We start from the raw sequence: 21,083 nt of genomic DNA on the forward strand, positions 1-21,083 counted from the left end.
TAAACTCTTCATGTATGACAGTTTTATTTACCTGAAAACAAAGTTCATGTGATACATTGTACAATCATCTCTGAAAATACAGTACAGCAGTTTGGCAAAAAGTGCCAGTGGAGGGACTGCCTGCCGCTCTCATGGTAAAGCGTATGCATCTCTGCACCGCTGCACGTCCGCCTTCCCAGATATGGCAAAATCTGCTCCAAACATGTTGCACTCATCAGTGCAAAGCAAAAAAAAAGGAAAAAAAAAAAAAAGGCTGTTTGGTTTTTAAATATCCCATAAAAGTATTTCCTTAGGAAAGATGAACTGTTTTTTTGAGCTTATTTAACATTTGTACTATCTGACGAATGTCTATTCTAATTACCAATACTATACATGGTCTATTACACAAGTCTGGTAGAACAGATGGCTGATTCAGCGGACATGCACCATGGAATATAGTACAATTTACTGTACACGGTACTAAGATCTTTATCTAAAACGATGGCATGAGAATCGTATTGTACTCTAAGGCTCTTCATGCAGGAGGATGGAAGGACACTGATGAGGTGGGATTGGCTAGTTTTCATCAGACATTTATTCATGGCCATTCTATAAAAACGATGTATGAACTTTAACGAGCCTCTGTCTTCATATTACTTAACTGACATGCAGCTCTTGTAAGATGTGCTGCCCCAAAACACACATGCACAACACAAAACAAAACCAAAGTTTCTGCAAGGAATTCAGAGTGGATGTGGGCTTACTTGGCCTTTGCTGCAGAGAAAAAGAAGAAAGAGGAAGAATTAAATGAGTAAAAGCATCTGAGCAGCGAATAATTTAAAATTCAGCAGTACGTCTTTTCAGAAAAAGAGCAAATATATTAAAAAGGTGCACTGTGTAGTTTTGGGGAAAAAGGGAAAGATCTCCATTGACTGATTTGTTTATGTCTAAACAAACTAAATAAATAACCTTTTTGTTTTTATGACTGAAAAAACATACTGCCCTTAAAGGACAACAGTATTTCATACTGTTTTACTTTGTTTATATTTGGCGGACCCTGCCACCTTTCTAGCTTCAAACAGTGTTTTCTGCTGAGAACAGATTGTTTACTCAGTTATGGAACAAATAAATATTTCTGAGTTTGTATTCTTACCTCATTAATATTGTAAATGTTAAAATTCTGAGTTTAAATTTCTTCTCCAAAACTACATAGTGCCCCTTTAAGGCCATGCCATGGGCAAGCAGAGGATTCGGTCGAAATACAAAAGCAATAACAAGGAAAAAAAAGAGAAAATAAATAAAATAAGAAAATGAACACCATGTTCCATAATTGTGCGACGCCACCTAAATGTTATAGTCTCTGCCAGTCAACGAAGCATGCCGCCAGTCTGCAGTCAAAAATAACCAGTACCAGTGACACTGTGCCGTTTCAAATGCAAAAGGCTCCTGTTTCTACTCAGCGTCTAATCTGGCACTAAGTGACACTGAAGGCATTTTCAGACAAACTCTAAAACGCCATCATTCTTCTCCTCTTACTCTTGTACCATTCAAAGTATATTTAAAACAAAAACTGCTGGTCCTATCAAAAAATATGAGCAGCTGTCATTGCATATGTGCAACGACAGACAGCAAAGCTGCAGCGACGTGAAGACAAGAGCGCGCTTGTTGGCATGCAGGTCAAAGTGTACTCACTCTGCAGGTAAACAGGTGGAAGGCGTTGGAAGAAACAACAGTTAGCTTCAAAACTAAAAAAAACCAGAGCACTCACTGGACTGGGATTATTGGAGCAGGCATGCAGAAAGGCTAAGACCACACTTAAGTAAACTTGTGTAAATGTATGGAGCATTTTGACAGCAGCAACAAAAAAAAATATCTATACAGAGATTCTACTTTGTGTGCTATGTACAGATATACAGACTCTTCCAATGACCGGTCATCCATGTTGTGGTCAGTTGATAAGACTAACAGCTTCTTGGTGCCTTTTTACATTTTCAAGTACAGTATGTGCACATTATACATACATTAGAAAGAATACGGTAATTAAAAGCAAAATTAAGTCTGAAAGTTGAATCTTTAGACTTAAAAATGAATTGTGTTTTCTTCAAGTAAACAAATTTAACAACAATCTTTATAAAAAAAAAATGCTCTGAATCAAACTGGTAACATCGTTGCCCTCTCTTTCCTCCAATAAAACAGAAAAGAAAGTATATTGAAAAATGTGTGTGAGGGCTTTGTCTCTACTGCAAAACAAATCGGTGCTTACCTCAACACTAAAAAAAAAAGATCATCTATGTTAAGACAAATGTGTAGTAATGGTCATATTAACAGCATTGAGGTAGCTGCGCTCTGCCTACTGCAGAAAATAATGAATGATTATGCATGGAGCTCAAAAATAACTAGAGATTCACGCCAGGGCAAATATATTCAAGTCTTTACCCCAAAATTAGTATTATACTATACGGTCCTTAGTATCACATCCTCTTTACACCCAGCATTATTGTCCCAACAGCCCCACCCTAAAATTACAAAATATTAATTATTATAAAATAGTGTAAATTCTCTGTACAGCTCAACACACAGCTCCGACACGGTGGGCATCTCTAACTGTTTAAAACAGGGGATCAAAAGAGAGAAAAGCGTGATGGTGAAATAAAACACACAGACATAATGTCAGTCAAAGTCATTAAAATATGACTAAACCCCCAGCCCCTCGCCCAGAAACATGTATTGGTGAAAATGTCCTAAATACAAAACATCTGACAGCAGACAGACTGTCAGAGCAGGTGCAAGTGTTGACTGAGAGTTCATCCGGGTTAACGTAACTGTGTTAGATGTGTGTGTTAATGTCCACTTCACACTAGTGCACAGGGAGGGTGGTGTAGTGGAGTCAGTCAGGGCCACAACATGGCGGACACGTTAGTGTCGGTGCTGTAGATCCACAGCACCAGGGGCAGGGAGATGGCCACGAAGGGCCAGGAGATGCCCTCGGCGCATGCAGACAAAGAGTGGCCTTTGCTGGCCGGCTTCTCCAGCTGTTTACCAAAGTCCAAGTAGTTCCTGGCCAAAAACTTTAGCAGCTCGTCCAGCAGGATGACGGGCAGGGAGATCTTCAGCACCATCATCCACTGGGTTGTGTCCAGAGGGGTGATCTGGAAGATGACCTAGGAACAAGCACAACAACAATCAACATTTAACATCACAGCCACTTTTTACCCAGGAACATGAGTGCACATGGTCTCATGTTAAGTTACTGGTGTGGAAGGTCTACCCTTCAAAATGTCTCTTCACATCCTACCCTACACAGGACTATCAGGGGCATTTATAGCAGCTGAGTGCAATTTTAACTTTTAGATCTAAGTGCTGCTTTGCAACAAAGCACATAAGTGTCAAAATGTCAAAAAAGCTTCATACTATAAATCATAACTAATCAGTTTGAAAGGCAAAATGACAAACAATATCTTCAGGTAAATGTTCTGACAGAGTAAAAAGATGAAGTGGTGACTGTTCAGCTGCAAAATCAAATACTTGTGAGGTGAAGCCATATGTGTGTTTTCATTTTAAGTCAATTTTTAAATATTTTCTTTGTATATAAAATCTGTATCTAAAGTCTGTAATGAAGCCATGCAACCACTAGATGGCACACAGAACCACACAACTCCTAGGTAACTGGATTGTAAAGCAGCATCATCAATAGATAAACTGTTTTTTGTTAAACTCACAGGCAGAGGCTCCACATAGAGGATGAGGAAGTGGAGGGACATAGAGAGGCATATCGCCCCCAGGAGCCAAATGTTCTCCCAGGGAGGCATCCGCAGCAGGGACTGGTTCTCTGACAGACTGGACGTAAGAGAGGACACAAATTCATTTATACAGTTTGGCCTTCATTTTCTGAGCTCACATTATCCTCTGATGAAAGCTCCGATATTTACCTGTTGAGAGCATTGCACATCTCTATGGTGACGAGCACGGACAGGGCCATGGTCATGGGGTAGGGCGACTCAAACACATGGCAGTCCAGGCCATCGAAGTCTGGGTTGTCTGGGGCGCACTGGAGGAAGTGGCTCTGCGGGGCAGGGAGAAAGGGGAATGAGGGGGAGGCAAAGAGCTGAGAGGTGAAGCTGCAGGATGATCACTCTGACAGGCAGACTTACCAGCTGGTACAGGGTGAGCTGAGGTCCATCATCAGAGACGGTAAACCACCAGGCGGCTGCTCCCACTGTAGCTGCACCCACATAGCCTACAAGCAAAGACACCAAATAACATCAGCATACACAAATGACTCATTTATTTAATTGCATAAAGGCAGATTTAAGGCTCCCAAAAGTTTCCTTTATAACCTACACCCAATGGCCAGGTATCTGAAGAAGAGCCAGCCGGAGATGAGGGGCTCCTTCGCATTACGAGGAGGCTTCTCCATGATGTCAAGATCTGGGGGGTTGAAGCCCAGGGCGGTGGCAGGGAGGCCGTCGGTCACCAGGTTGACCCAGAGCAGCTGAACTGGGATCAGAGCCTCGGGGAAGCCCAGTGCCGCAGTAAGGAAGATGCTGTCAGGAGAATAACCAATCTATTATCATTACATCCCTTCTAAATAATAACAGTTAACCAAAATGCCGCCAAGAAAACTCACCAGACGACCTCCCCCACATTGGAGGAGATGAGGTATCTGATGAACTGCTTCATGTTATTGTAAATGGCTCTGCCTTCTTCAACGGCAGCCACAATGGAAGAAAAGTTGTCATCGGCGAGGACCATCTCAGAGGCTGACTTGGCCACGGCAGTGCCAGAGCCCATGGCGATGCCGATCTCCGCCTTCTTCAATGCAGGGGCATCGTTCACTCCATCACCAGTCTGTGGAGAAATATTTTGTTACAGTAGAGTAATTATTTTGTTGCAACTCAAGTAAATCAACACATGGAACACGACGATTACAAGATTAACAACAACAAATGCAAACCATAAAAAGATTTAAAAACAACAGCAAAAAGAAAGAAACACAAAAAACAAACTTCACAGACTCAGCCTCCAGACTTCATACCATGGCAGTGATCTCGTCAAATCCTTGCAGGAACTCGACGATCTTGGACTTGTGGGAAGGCTCGACACGGGCAAAACAGCGAGCGTGAGTCACGGCATCGCGCTGAGCAGTGGGCGAGAGTTCGTCAAATTCTCGTCCAGTGAAGGCCATGTGTTGCACGTCGTCCTCCTCGGTCAGGATGCCAATGCGGCGGCAGATAGCCACAGCCGTGCCCTTGTTGTCCCCAGTGATCATGATGACTCGGATGCCGGCTTGGCGGCACAGCGTGATGGAAGAGGCCACCTCCAGTCTGGGAGGGTCCAGCATGCCAACGCAGCCGACGAATGTCAGGTCGGACTGAACGCAGAGAGACAAAGACACAACTGTTAAGAATACTCTACAAGCAGACACCAATACAGCACACATCCAAACAACTGTATCAGAAATTAAATGAAAATTCACCTCGTACTCCACGAATTTGGCAGTGTCGGATAGTACCATGTCCTCTATTTTGGGTGGGCTGTCTCTTGTGGCCAGAGCCAGGCACCTTAGGGTGTCATTACCTGTCCCGTACTCACGGATCACAGACATGATCTTTTCCTTGATGGCACTGCTGAGGAAGACTTTGCTGTTGCCAACTCTGACATGAGTGCATCTTTCAATAACTCCCTCCGGTGCCCCCTGTAGTTAAAACAGAGGGAGAAATTACTCAGAACATGGCATCAAAGGCAAAGCCATCATTAAGCCATCAGTGCATGTTTCTTTCAGTATACCTTGACAAACATCTTGCTCATGGAGGAGCGATTGTTGGGGGTGCAGTAGACAGACATGGACTTCCTGTCTCTGGAGAACTCCAGGGTGAACTCCTTCCTCATCAGCTGCTTGATTACCTGATCAGACGAAAGGAGGACAGTGTGAGAAAAACCTGCTGAGTGGGAGAAGTGGAAATCTGTAGGTGAGGAGGCTGCTGTCACTCACAGAGTTGCAAGCGTTCGCTCTGTCAATCTTGGACAGGCTGTGGACTTCTGTGTCGAAAACATTCATCTTCTCCACCAGACATGTCAGCGCAGTCTCTGTGGCCTCACCGACCTTCTCATACACACCCTTCACCTGCAAAATCAAAAAACATCCATCACGATATGTTCCCCTCTTTAAAAAACCTTGCAGACCAGGTGGTTACAGTTTAAGTTCGTCTATAGAATTTCACATTTCACTCCAACCCACAGATTTAGCATGAAACACATCAATAACTTGTGTTCCAAATAAGGACAGTTTAAACAGAAGAAACACCTGTTGGTAATTAAGCATAAAGCAAATCTGATGAAGCTAGATGTGAAACGTGTAGTTCGCTCCCTCTTGTTTTTAATGTAACTGTTAATAAAATAGTGTCACTTGTATGCTGGTGTGCTTGATTGCACCCCAGCACCGGATTGATTTTTTTTATATTTAGTTTTCCTTTTTGTGTTCAATCACATTTGTACTATTGTCCTGAAACACTGTGTATTATTTTACATGTGTGACATGCAAAGTAAGAAGCATAATTCAGACCTCATTGAAGTCCAGAGAGGAGTCATTACACAAGGCACAGATGGTGGCCAGTTCAACAAGGGCGTCATTCTGGGTGCACCTCGCTGGTTTACCGTCCTGGTACCTGAGGACAAGCAGTATTTACCTGTGTTGTTACAGTCCATATAACGACAAGAATGTTCTTAAATGATTAACTGTTGGGAGACTGTAGGTTAAAGGGAGAGTATGGGGTTGAGATGAATATTTAAAGTCAATAAGATTTCACTGAGATCTGCCAGCTGTAAAGTACTCACACTTCTCCTTCAGGTGCGTAGGTAGAACCTGTGATGGTGAACTCTGATAGAGAGCAGCTGTCACCTTCAGCCTTGTTCATAACAAACATCTGGAGAACAAAAGTGCAGGTGAGACAAAACAAATGAGACACCATTTGATCATGGCAGTATTTGAGTTGACCATCAGTCTGTTACTGACACAGCAGGTGGCAGCAGAAACCCACAGAAATCCCAAGCAGACCTGACAAGTGAGAGCTCTTTTTGGACAGTAGATTATCCTGCAGTGTTACAGAGTGCGTCTCTGTGAGTGCCAGGCTGGGTGGCCTGCTGCCTAATGTGAGAAATGGGTGTTTAGTTTCTCTCCGTAAGTAAACAGAAGAGACTGCCAGGGAGCCTGAGTAAAGAGAGACACTGTGCCCAAAAGGAAGAAGCCGCAGTGCCAGGCCTGCTCCTTCAGGAAGCTTTCATCTTGTCACTGACACATACTCTCACACACATCTAGTCAGGGAAAGATGATCAGTCAAGCCCTCCTAAAACCAGCCGCCAAACATCAAATACTGCTGCTGCTTTTCTCTGATGATCAGAGCAAATGGGCCTTCCATCAGATCACTTATTTTAGGAACAATAGCTTTTTACAAAAAATACTTTTAAAGAATGATCATGGCCAGTACAAAACATACTTACATTTAGGGCTGGGCAATATAGGAGACTATATGTCGTGTTAAATTTTGGTGCTTAATTTTCTGAACTAATCAGACTGTTCTGTTCTTTACCCACTTGTTCATTATATCTACATTACTGATGATTATTTATCAGAAATCTTATTGTGTTAACATTGTGTTGTCAACCCTACTGTCAACTATCAACGTTTTTGGTCAAGAATATCCTGATATTTGTTTGTTTCAGCCATACAAAGCCATTATGAAGTGCTTTTGAGGAGATTTCAAAATATCAACATATAGCCTTAAAACCGTTATGGCTTTTTCAGGGCCAATACAGATTATCAGAAATCAAGGTGACTGAAAAACGATATTTGGGACGGATATTCATTTGCACTAAAAATGAAACTCTTTGTGTCAAAATTTCGAACAACCAGTGATGGAATAAACATACAATAAAAGTACAATTTACTCAAGTACTGTTCTTAAGTACAATTTTAAGGTACTCTACTTGAGTATATTCATTTTATGCTACTTTATACTACCTCTTCACTACATTTATTTGATCAATTTAGTTACTAGTTACTTTGCAGATTCAGATTGTTTTATTGTTTATAGGCCATTAATTGTGACGTGTTACCAATTAGAAATTGCTGACTGGTAAACAAGTCACATTTTTACCAAATCACTGATATCGATAATCGAAAAATGCTGAATATCGGCCCCGATAATTGGCCAGGGCTGATATTACTACAATATCGATTATTTTAAGGCCAAAAATGACAGGCTCGACTAACAGTACATACTATTTTAGAGACTGGGTCAGGTAGTGAGGAGATGCATCATGAAACAAACACTGTATGAGAAAAGAAGACATCATCATCATGTTCTAACTGTTTATTTGATTCTTTTAGCCATTAGCAGTAATAATAAGATGTTGTGTAAATTTGTTTTATATATGTGCATGATTTAAATTTTTTTTATGACTTTTTAATATGAAACAGCAGTATACATTCAATTAGCACACCTCTTTAAAGGCTTTTGTCTATGTCCTTAGTGCAAATGTTTTCTCTTTTCAGTGGTTTAATATATGGCTCTCTGTGAATCACTATAAATCACTGAAACAGCAGTAATTGCAAAATCACAGGGCTATTTAATCATGGTCAGTACAACATGTGGCACAAACAATACAGAAGCCCAAACTACTGTTTGATAAAAACTGTAAATTATTGCCACAAGTCTAATTCAGGCTGAGCCAAAGTTCTGAGAAAGCACAGAGCAGGCAACAAAGGGGGATTAAACTTTAATAAATGCTGAAATGTCTCCTTAATGTGGGGCCAAGTAGTGCTGGGGTGCCACTCACAGACAGAGAGGGAGAGAGAGAGAGAAAGGAAATACAGGCTGGCTGCTTTGCAGCTTGGTGACGCAAGGTCAGTTATGCAACAGCAGCACTGCAAGTCATCCAACAGCTCAATGTAGATTAGAGGAGTGGGGCGGCATGTTGCCTTCTTTTTTAAATATTCTGAATACCTGATCACAAGGAACACTCCACTCTCTCTGTGCGCACAGATGGTATTAGCATTTTAGCTGACAAATGTATTCAAAGTGACTTTCACAGTCAGTTGTTCTAAGTACTGCCACCTGAAAATCCAGGCAGGGACAACAAAGATGACAAAGCACTGACAACCAAACTGCTTAGCAATGCACCAAGAGAAAGATTGTGTGTGTGTGTGTGTGTATGTGTATGTGTATGTGTGTGTGTGACTCACTCTGCAGACAGACATCTGGTTGGTGGTCAGGGTTCCCGTCTTGTCAGAGCATATGACAGAGGTGCAGCCCAGGGTCTCCACGGACGGCAGGCTGCGGACAATGGCGTTCTTCTTTGCCATGCGGCGAGTGCCCAGGGCCAGGCAGGTGGTGATGACAGCAGGAAGACCCTCAGGGATGGCGGCAACGGCAAGCGCCACAGCGATCTTGAAGTAGTAGACGGCCCCACGGATCCAAGAACCTCCATGGACGGGGTCGTTGAAGTGGCCGATGTTGATGATCCACACGGCGATGCAGATGAGGGAGATGACCTTTGACAGCTGCTCGCCAAACTCATCCAGCTTCTGCTGCAGGGGCGTCTTCTCCTGCTCGGTGGCTGCCATCTCATCACGGATCTTACCGATCTCTGTGTTAACACCGCTGGACACGACCACACCCACGGCCTTCCCAGCTGCAATGTTGGTACCCTGAAAATAACAACAACTGGTTGACTTTGGTACATCGGATAACATCTCACAGTTCTGCAATAACAACCGGATCGAGTTTTTCCAGGAAGTTAACAGAAACTAAACACACAAGAAGTTTACAGACATCAACAGGATGTGTGATAAGAGTTCAGCTTACAGAGAAGAGCATGTTCTTCTTATCCTGATTGACAGCACGAGGGTCGGGCACAGGGTCGGTGTGTTTGATGACAGAGACAGATTCACCTACAAAGACAACAGACAGCAGCAGGATGACTCAGTTTGTCTCTACAGATGATCTTAGTAACAAAGCACAGCCAATTATCGCTACAGAGATCTATGATCATTCAAGCTGTTTCACTGATCTTTCACATGCTCATGAATGTTTCAATTCAGAAGCAAACATGCTAATTGGGAAGCGTGTCATTATACAACGCAGGGCTCATTCTGCAGCCAGCACAAGTAATCTTGTTCACTGTCATTCAGCTATTCTGGTTATTCAAATACAGCTGGAGGACTGATCCTTTCATCTTCAACTTGGTGCTCTCATCTTGAAATAAAGAAAATCAGTGGAGAGTCTGAGAGTCATTTAAAGCTGGGAATAACTATAATGCAGTGTTTCTCAATTTAACCAACACTTAACCAACATGACCACCTAGCGTTAACTGAGTAGGCGAGGCTATTTTGCCAGACTGTCATCTAATTAGGCTAAAATTTGTAATATACAGTTGAAGTAGACTGTTGCCATCTTAATGGGAATAATACAGACATCAGTGTAGTGATGTCTGGCTCCAAACTGGAGAATTTAAGTCTCACATAGTGCTCGACGGCTGATCTTTTTTTTTTTTTTTACTTAAAATGTAAATATGTTGTGTCGCAAAATGGTCATAAAACATCTGGTTACAGTGCTGAAGTCTGACAACACAGCAGAACCACAAGTTCAAATAAATAATGTCTGAATTTTCATACATGTTGATTTAACATAAAAATCAACACATCTATCCTACTCACTACAAGGCTCTGAAGTCGCTCAGCATCACGTACAGTTTGAGAAACGCTTCATTTAAAAACATGCTATTTTATTTTAAATCTACTCGTGGACCACTAGGGGGCTCTTACGGACCACTGGTGGTCCACGGAACACACTGAGAAAGGTTGCTATAATGAAACTCTAGCCTTAAATATAATTTGTTAGCCCGTATATGTAGGCTTTTAAAATCTGCTAGAAATGGGCAACTGATGGAGGCCAGTGACAATGTTTTTTTGGTTACTTTTTAGCTTTCACCTCAGTTTCCTGATATCCTGTCACTGCTGATCGGAGCTAGAGTCAAAAAACAACCGTGACTACTGCAGACTCATTCAAATTGGTAAATGAATGCAGATGGTATGCTTTCCCACTGAAGACAAAAACCAGATAACAGTGGGTGTTTGTCCCCAGTTTGAAAGAGGTATAATAAATCAACTGATTAAACTCAGTGGATTCCAGTTACTATTGCATTTGTAACCTGTGGCCATGTCTGAAAACTAATTAATTGATAAGGTATACAATACTTAAAAGGGCCAGGTGGTGATGTTTAAGCCTTTGTATGAAAACAATGAGCATTTCTCCATTACCTTCAGTAAGAGATAGCTTACAGTACATTAGTCAGACATCTTTCTTTAACTAAGCTTTAAACTCATGTGACTTTCTATTTGTTACTGAATGCTGAACAGAATTTCAAAAGATTGAAAATATGGGATGGCATAGTGTTGAGGCTGTGACAAGAAAGGTTAGTGTGCAATAAGAATACAAATTACAAAAAACAAACAAAAAGGACAAAAAAATAAATAAAAAAATCATACACTGCATGCTGTATTGTATTTTATGCTGCATTGTGTCAGTCAAGTAAATCAATCTATGAAACTATTTAGGTAAATCTATTTAGTAGAAGGTATTCTAATTAATAATCATGGCACAGAAAAACACTTTGACGGCTTTGATATCATCAGCAGATGTGTCTTACCGGTCAGAATGGACTGGTCTACCCTCAGAGTTGTTGATTTGATTGAACAGATACGGATGTCGGCAGGGACCTTATCTCCAACTATAACCAAACAGATCCACAATTAGAGAAAGTACAAAAACAAAAATGCCAAAGCATCAAGAGCATGAACACAGTGAAATCACTTGAAAATAAAACATTAAAATTAAGTCTGCAGAAGACAACTCAAGTCAACCTATGCACTCCTGGTATAGTGCAATTCTGCATGTGTGTACAGGCTAAATGAAGATTTAACAGATGAGTTGTTGTCTGTTTTCTGCTGGCATAAACTCAGCATCAGTGTAAACTAAACTGATGAAGCACAGCTCGTTACAGGGAGGTTGCTGTAACACACAGCAGCAGAGCAGTGCTGCCATTACTGCAGGCAAAGAGAAGGAGAGCCAAAGAAAGAGGAGGAAATGAAGGACCTGTGAGCCATAAAAGGCCCGTCTCAAAGGAAAAGGCCAATTTGGGTACATCGGAATTGCAGTGACCCAATTCAGCTTCCTAATGGTACATAAAGGCAATGGAAACTGGGGAAATGGTTCAGGCTATGGCACAGTTCCTTGGGCGTAGTCTACATATAGGCCTACTTAGTTAAAAATGCAAATTGTGTCAGATTGTTACGAAAGACTCCAACCGAGAACATGGTGGAGTTCGAATCCAGGAGCCCACACGGGCCTGCCAAATATCTGAGAATCAAACAAAACATTCAGACAAAGTAGAAAACAAACAAAGAAAACCACTGAAAGTCCAGATTCACATTTGAGGGGCACATGTTGTGCGTAATCCACCCCATCCAATGCCCTTGAGAGAAGGGAGGGGGAAATAGCAAAGGGACCTACAATGTATGCAGCCAAAAATGGGAAAAACATTTCAATACGTCCCCCAATGTTTATCAGGTTTAAATGTGGCCCTAAAATGTCAGCTGTTCCTTCATTATTGAAACAGCACAGGAAAAGACAAAAGGGACAGAGACTGGGCCTCAACTATTTTATCAGCTCTGAATCCAAACATTTGTAATACAACTGGATGCTCACATTTTTACAGCCTTGTTAAAGTAATGTAAATTTCAGCCCTCTAGCTCCATGATTGTTGACTTCCCACCATGAGACATGACCCCTGTGAGAAGCTGGATCAGTTCATTAGATGTCCTGACAGTGATGCCAGGAACTTTGATCTGTCAGCAGGCATTGGACAGACAAGACAGACAGTGACAGCTTTTCTGAGAAAGACTAATGTCGAGCTCGGCTGCATCTTTAAACCATCTGAACCTGGAACAATGGCTGTAATGGGAGCTTCTCTTCTGAGAAGGTCACACAACCTGGCGCACAGATGGAGCGATGCAGGCTTGGGGTCTGTTCAAAATACTAAAACACTGCATCCAAATGTCCAGACTTGATCAGACTTGCAGACTTTGAGGGTGCAAGTAGCAGTAAAGGTTATAGAGGTAATCTTATATTTGCATTGCGGGCTCACATGCTCACAGACTTGATGTGATGACAGTGAACACATCACCCAATGTATGACTGAAGTCCACGAGGGCTCAGTATTTGGATGCAGCCAAAGACTGTGTTTAACTTCCTGATGGTATGGATCAATGAGCTTGCTGCAAAATGAATAGAGGAACCACTTTCAATGGTATACTTTTAACTTTCTTAAGAGAAATGATCCCATCCCAGGAAGAGATTAAAAGGATTACCCTCAGCTGCGCCACAGGAACAAAACATGAAATGTTTTCCTTAGCAGCCAAAAAGCTTTACAATTACATCCTCCATGGTTGTGTAACACTTCCTGTGCTAAGTCATTACTTTTGAGGAAGCACTGAGAACTTCTTAGAGAGTGCTGAGCCAGGAAACATAGAGAGGGGGATAGGCTTCTTACAATGGTGCTTTCTGATACTCTTTCAAAGACGCCAGTCAGTGTTAAGACTCAGTGACATTGTGAAACACTGGAACTGTCCCGGACTGTGTTACACTGCAGACCTGCTCTGATGAAGTGTGTGTATATCATCTGTCCCTTTGTGTCAACATCCTACTTGGTAGCAGTCCAAGCATCTCCTCAGGCATGACCACATTCTCACCTCTGTGCTTGCCAACAGGTCATATAGCCCGACAAATCTTACAGTGACAAAAGCTCTAGTGATGCGTTGCACCCAATGTGACTCCCAGAGGTGCCTTTAAAAACAGACCTTTCAACAGCAGGCAAGGCACTGCCCGAAGTGAAGCTGCCAGCTTTGACTGGCACCTGCCCCTGCCGTGTGTCAGGGGACAGCGTGTGGTTCGGCAGGCCAGGTTTCCTCTGGGCCCAGCCAGGAGGCAACATGTGCTGATGGCAGCTCAACAAAAGGCTGACCTCCTGTCATGTCGAGTGGGTCATTTCAGAGCGGTCAACAAGTGGAGCATCCAGCAGCTTTCCATCACAGATCCCCTACTGATTAACTAGTAAGCTACATTTACATGTGTACAATGATGCAAATACTTTGTCCAAACTGTTATGTTATCAAAAACAGCGTATATCAGGTCAAATAATAACCTTTCACTGTCTTTTCTTCTTTGCTTAATTAAAGCTGGTTTACTTCTTATCTGTAGCAGCCAGGTGCACTAAAGAAGCGATGCTACCATGACTCAGCACAACCAATGGAAGGAAATGCAATGCCAGTAAATAAAACTAATAAACCTGGTTCTGCAAGTGTGTTGTTTACATGGCTCCTACCTTACACCCTCTTAAAAGGATAGTTTTTGTCTTTTGATGTGGGATTATATGAAGTACTTATCTCTAGTCAGTGCCTTACCTGCAGTGGATGACCACCAGCTCTTTCTGAGTTTGTATTATTACCTCAGTAATATTGTAAATGTTATAATTCTGAGTTTGAATTTTGTCTACAAAACCACATAGTGCCCCTTTAAGTGTACACTATATTTTAAACATTTTTGGTGTTTTACATTGCTGTCAGACAGCCACTTAAAGTCCGACCCAAACAGCTCATATGCGACGTGATACAATGCATGGCAGACACAGCTGCCCTTGTGTGTAGGAATATGGACCAAAAATGTTCAAAATATAATATATTTTTTCTTTTAGATGGCTAAAATACGCCTTGCTGTCAGTACCGTTTAGCAGTACAATGCTCTGCTTCCCTGTTGGTGCTACGTGCTGCTTCTCCACACGGGGGAGAGCTGACAGTTACCTACTGCTGGTTTTTCAGGGCCGGTAACAATACCGATTATTAGAAATCAAGGACACTGAAAACCGATATTTTGAACCGATATTATTTGCAGTAAAAATTTCATACAACCACAGATGAGTACAATTTATTCAAGGACGGTTCTTCAGTACAATTTTGAGCTACTTTACTTTTCTTTTTCTTTCTTATACATACTCTCAACTACATTTACTTGATAAATTCAGTTGGTTACTTTGCAGATTCAGATTATTCAGTGTTTATAAGCTATTAATTGTGACGTGTTATCAATCATATATTGTTGTAGACGGGACATTATGTGAGAGGATGTTGCATCAGTTAAAAACATCACTTTAACTGTATTGCAAGTGACTTTAGGTGTGCATTTATAAGTGTTTTTGCTCAAACTGTTCATGGCAGGATTCTTAATTCTTTGCCCACTGTGCTAGCTCACGGCCAAAGTCACATGTAGGTTTCACTATTTCATCAGCAAACATGGGCAGAGTAAGTCATGTTTAGTTAGCAGTTGTCTGGCAGGAGACGAACCAATATTTACCCACAGCTGACGAGTTTTGGGACTTCCTGCTGTTACGTTGTCACAGATCCATACAAGTGTTAGCTGATGGTCACCTATGACCGCTGTTATGTTGTGTAAGCACCATCTCTACACTTTTTTCCAGGGATCTCTGCTCTGCCTTTATGAATCTTAAGCAGTAGCAGGCACATCACACGTAACCGTTTCTGTTGCCATAGAGACAAAACTTGTCCCAGGACTGGGAGCACTAAAACTCCCGTCAAAATTAACTGGGGGTTTAGTGGAAGCCTGGCAGAAATTACATGTACCTGAAGCATGACACAATTAATTCCCAACATCTAGAAAAGAGTTTTCACCACCGCCCACGCATACATGCTGCAGGCAACTGCAGGATACAAGGATCTGAACTTTGGACTTTTGATTTTCTGATGTTGTTACACAGAAAAACATATTGTGAAAGCAGTACGACATTATAGAAAAACTATTAGCAGACTGGATGTAATGTAAACACCACAAGAAACACAACATCTTACTTGTCTTTGCAACAATGTAACACATTAACACAACAGGTCAGAGTGTACATTCTCCTTATGTCTTAAAGTCAACACTTTCAGCAGTGGCCTCTCATTACATTCTGACCTCCCACTATCCCATCTGTAACCAGACAGCATAGCACGGATTCCCAGCAGTCAGTGCAGTATGACTTATAGTTAACAAGGCTAGGACATTGGGCTGTATAATCGTAGATCTGTATAAAAATAGAAGCCGGAGATAATAATGGAGAATTATTACTGAAATATGTGGTACTTTTATTCACTAAACACCTGACATTTTGGTATGCGTTACACATGCATAGGTCTCTCCCGCTAAGCCTTTAACGCCTTCAACCCATGCTGTTTGGCCTGAATAAAAACCTCTGTGCCCTTCTGCTGGACTTCACTACAAGTGAGGTTTTGCATTTCTAAAGCCTGCCTCAATGGTCGGCGAGATGAGACCGTTTCTCTCAGTCTTGCTGACAAGTCGGGAACATTTGCCAAAAGACAGTCCCTCCGTGACAACAGACGTTTGCCAGACCACATTAAATGCCACATACTATCCATGGTGTCTGGAATCTTAGCGGGGGGTGCAGGAGCTGATGGGTAGGGTCGCTATGCATTGAGCATGGTGGGGTGGGATGGTTACCCATGAAGCACTTCCCTATAAGGTCATCTCTCTCTAGCACAATAGCAGCAGATGAGAGATCCCCTCCTGCCTCCTCCCACATGAGTCCCCCTCCTACTACCAGACTCCACAACTTCACAGGCAGCAGAGAACAAACCCACTGAGTTCTGCTGCTCTGTGAAAAGGCCAACATCCAAATGGGCAAGCCCTCAACACCAAACTGTAGCTGGCAGCAAACAGTGCGTGCTGTGTTATGACAAAGACTTAAAACCAGTGAAAGGAACTTGTGAACTTACGATGTTATCAGCTAACGTCCATTTAAGGGAACTGGGGCAATCTGATGATTTTAGATGATGATCGATCTTAGAGGTGTCAACAATCTACTTTGAGGTTGTAGAATTTAATGCCCTCTTATTTCTGTTTCCAAACGTAGAGAGCCAAAGTCGCGCCCCTTCCAGTGGAGCCTCATGGGACCTTATTTCGGAAAACTTTGGATGGTAGTGAATGAAGAGAGACAAATAATTTTGTGATCCTACTTGAATTGTGCCATGAATCACACATGTTGATCAAGTAAAAGACAATTTTTCAAGTCAAGAAAGTCACAGTTTGTCGTAAGTAAAAGTCAAATATCATATAGTGAAACTGCTCAGTGAACTACATCGTCTCACTCAATACACGTCACCAACACCAACATGTCCGCCAACTTAGTACAGAAAAGGTACTAAAAAAGATGAAAATCACAAAAAAATCTGGTCATATTGACAACTGCAGTTATGTGAAAGGAGAGTGTCAGTTTCTGTGAGCTGCTAATATACAAGAGCAGCTCTACAATGTTTAAGTTACAGGTTTTGGTGAACACTCAATAAGACCACGGCAGTAACGCGACTGTTTGTAGTCTTTATAATTACTCATTTTCACAGTCTTATTTTTTTTCATAGTTTTATGACAAACTGTGTCTTTCTTGACTTCTCTTGACAAATATTTGTCTCTCTTCATTCACTACCATACAAAGTTTTTCTGAAATAAGGTCCCATGGAGCAAGCTGGAAGGGGCGTGACTTCAGTGGATAAGGAGCAAATGCCAAAAAAGAACCATCTTTAATTGTGCGGATGGTCTTAGGCTACTTCAAGTATGGAGATGAATGAATGTTTCAATATTCCATAACTCTGACCCTAACTGTAAAAAACTTTCACATCAACAACAACAGTTTGTGCAGCAAAAGTGTACTGCACTTTTTTATCTTCTGCACCTACTCTATTGGAACGTGTATAGGCTAAGCTTCATATTTATCAGCTCCATTTATCAGCTATAATTTCACAGATCTATAGAGTCGATAAGGACTCAAACAGTCTGATAATTTATCAGACCGATATACTATATAGCACATACATACTAGATAAAAGAAAAACCTTGTTTATCGTTACTGATCATATGCATTGGATGATTTCAAAATCTAGGCTATTCAGACAAAATCACTGATCTGACTAATGTGAACCTGACAATAACAGGTACAGGACTACACAGGACAGGAGACTGAACACGGATGACAAGCACAGACAGCCGACAGCAGCCCTCGGTGCTTCAACTGCTTCAAGGTCGGATTTAAAAAACACCATGCTACAAAGATAAAACCAAGCATGAAATAATCTAGATCAAAGTCTGAGAAATGCATCACGAAGAGTGTTACTTCCATGATATTAAACAAATTCAGTGAGCATGCGGATGAGCAATGAGGTGCGAGTAGGAGGCAGCGTTCAAACCCACAGCAGCACCCTGACAAGAGAGCAGCACAGATTGACTGCAGGCTATTCTTCTCACGGCTGAAGCAGCCACAGAGGGCTCGTCTCAGTGTCCTCTACCCTGGCTCAGCAGCCGGCCGGCCAGCATCTGCGTCATCACACTCCTCTGCGTGGCGGGGGTCACTTTGCCACTTCAGGAAAATATTATTCATAGATAGAAAAAAAAGGGGGAGCCTGACAGGAACCATTGTAAAAGATATTTGGAGGATTTGGGAAGTAGGTTGAGCTGATGGACTTCTGCAACAGGATAAAACATCCGGCTTTACGTCCTGCTGTGCTGCATTTTTGAGTAAGCCTCATGCTGCTGACAGCAAAGCCTCCAGCTACCTTCATCAGGAGTTTTCAAATAACTAGGTCTCTAATATGCAAAATGAGGGTGTGTCTGACTCACAATTTTCTCTTTAAACCTGAGCCAAAAAATTAAGCCTTCAACGCACATAAGCAAAATGTTATGATTAGTCACCCAAAAACAAATTATACATGCTAGAAAAATCGTACACTTTTTAATGCCCTGTACACTCCTTCTTCAGTTACCCTTGTCAAGGTCATTCAGGAGTCTCACATCACCCACTGTAGCCATGTTACCCTGAGCAGGATGGGAGGGGCGTGCACAGGACACCTGTCATTTTCATGACTGTCACTGCCTCTATAAATACATCTTTCCATAACCTAACCAGCCCACGACAGCTAAAAATAAAACCTACCACCATGCACAGAAAAACTATGCATCACTTCAGTGGCTTGGGGTGAAACAGAGTATCAAGATAATGCTCGAGTTTCAACATTCCTCAACACATTCGTCTCTCTTCATCCCTCTACATAAACCTATAGAAGTGTGTATGCCGTGGGGGAAAATCTACAAAATCTAAGCTATACATCCTAGCTGCTGAAATACGCTGACTGGACCTCAGCAGCATGAATCACTCTCCAGCGTTCAGTTCACATGCTGCAGTTGGGATGAGCTGTGAGGATGCAGTAGCAGCATGTTCCTCAACTGAGCTCAAATTTGGTGTGTGTGGACAAATATACACACACAGACACACACACAGTAATGTGGGCCTTAATAGCATTTGCGCCTAGCCCTTTGAGACAATGGGTTAATAAGAGCATCCCAAAATACATCACTCCTGCAGGGTGAGTCACCTGTGCTGTGGCACATGGAGATGGGAGAGGTTTCAATTCCCACCTGTGCTAAATGTAAACCATGACCATACCTGAACTCATTTGATGTGGCCACAGTAGGCTTTACCTGAGGCACAGCCAACAGCTGCCAAGAACTATCTCCAAAAAAAGCAGCATGTGGAAAAATAGGTTCTTTCACAGAGAACAACAAATTCTTGATAGAAGCTGCAGTGGCATTAAATTGCCAATCTTCTGTGAAATTCAAGGTTCATGTGATATCCACATGTTTCCTCTCCTCGAGTCTACAAATCAAACTAACATCTAAACTATTCACTCTCACTCTAGTCAAAGCAACACAACAGTCGGACAAGGTTGAACACAACAGTAACAAAGACATGTCGGTTTAGAGGAGCAGGTTAACCTACCAGCGACCTCCACGATGTCACCAGGCACGATGTCTCTGGCCTTGATCCTCTGAACAGTTTTCCTGTCCTGCCGATAGACTTTTCCCATCTCAGGCTCATACTCCTTAAGTGCCTCGATGGCATCCTCAGCATTGCGTTCCTTGTGAGGAGAAAACGTGATTCAGTGCCAAAGATTTCTGAGATGAACTGATGCGATCACATGAACAAATACATGCATACGAAACAGTATGAGGACATTTTCAGTTGGATGTTTATTTTGTCAGGTTTTGGTTGGGGACAGTTAGATGTTAAGTGTATGAAAATGGGAACAGAAATCACATCATTTTCTGCCTCTTGACGTTTTCCAATTTTATCCTTCACCAGCATCTTCATCGTTCATCAACAAGAAAAACCACATCACTCAGAGCGCACTGCCCACACATTCTGTAAATAAATAAAATAAGCCAGCCTCAAATGTAAGCATCAGACAGAAAGACCGCTGATGACAACTGACACAACCACTCCTTTTCAGCAGGAAGCCTTCAGGAAACACTGTTGATGTACAGTGCAAGTGAAGTACAGCAAATATTAAAACCTACACATTGCAGCAGGCTGTCACACTGATAGAAAAGTTTAATTAATTGTCTAGGACATCCTTTTCCCATATCTGGCTGTGTCTTTAACATTAGTACAACAACAGCTTTGGCTCAGTCTGTTGATATCTCTTCTCACTGGTGACTGCGGTTCACTGTTAAATATTACGCAATCAAAATACAAAAGTGTTTCTGTTGAAATTGCGTCAGAGAGGTGTTGATTCAACATTTTGGACGCTGCAGTTCACAGTTATGATGCAATTGGTTTTGAGTGAATTAGACGCATGATCATCTTGATAAAGGTGGGGCATTCATTAGAAAACTGTGGGACTGGTTTTCACTGGAATTATCTAAGAGCACCGAACATCAGTATCTTACTTTCCATGTTGATACAGCCTCTCATATGACTTTTTTTCCACAGCCCACTGCAACTGACTAAAAGACAGTTCATTGTGTATATTTTTATAATTCATAGTTTCTATTTTTATATAATCTATAGTGTGTTTTCATTATAAAATGTGTATTTTTATGCTTTAATTTGGCTCCTTTTGCCTTTTTTCTATAAGGTTGACTAAGAATGCA

The 21,083-nt window shown here is 41.9% G+C and overlaps 1 protein-coding gene across 2 annotated transcripts in view; it reads right to left on the bottom strand.

The window, feature by feature from the left end:
* LOC140995802 (sarcoplasmic/endoplasmic reticulum calcium ATPase 2-like) overlaps positions 1–21,083 on the bottom strand; it is a 28,493-nt gene continuing 7,410 nt past the window's right edge. Inside the window, exons 5-20 of one of the 2 annotated variants that reach the window (XM_073465908.1) lie at positions 19,930–20,068; positions 11,686–11,766; positions 9,843–9,928; positions 9,221–9,685; positions 6,814–6,902; positions 6,542–6,644; positions 5,972–6,103; positions 5,767–5,883; positions 5,456–5,674; positions 5,015–5,350; positions 4,607–4,827; positions 4,321–4,523; positions 4,131–4,216; positions 3,909–4,042; positions 3,699–3,816; positions 1–3,140 (exon numbers count right to left, since the gene is read on the bottom strand). In XM_073465908.1, the coding sequence (XP_073322009.1) occupies positions 2,871–3,140; positions 3,699–3,816; positions 3,909–4,042; positions 4,131–4,216; positions 4,321–4,523; positions 4,607–4,827; positions 5,015–5,350; positions 5,456–5,674; positions 5,767–5,883; positions 5,972–6,103; positions 6,542–6,644; positions 6,814–6,902; positions 9,221–9,685; positions 9,843–9,928; positions 11,686–11,766; positions 19,930–20,068 (2,799 nt within the window). In that variant the 3' untranslated portion in view covers positions 1–2,870. Of the gene's footprint in view, positions 3,141–3,698; positions 3,817–3,908; positions 4,043–4,130; positions 4,217–4,320; positions 4,524–4,606; positions 4,828–5,014; positions 5,675–5,766; positions 5,884–5,971; positions 6,104–6,541; positions 6,645–6,813; positions 6,903–9,220; positions 9,686–9,842; positions 9,929–11,685; positions 11,767–19,929; positions 20,069–21,083 lie in introns of both variants that reach the window. The other variant, XM_073465907.1, reaches the window with a different exon arrangement.

The sequence above is a fragment of the Pagrus major genome, chromosome 5 (assembly GCF_040436345.1).
Source record: "Pagrus major chromosome 5, Pma_NU_1.0".
NCBI lineage: Eukaryota > Metazoa > Chordata > Actinopteri > Spariformes > Sparidae > Pagrus > Pagrus major.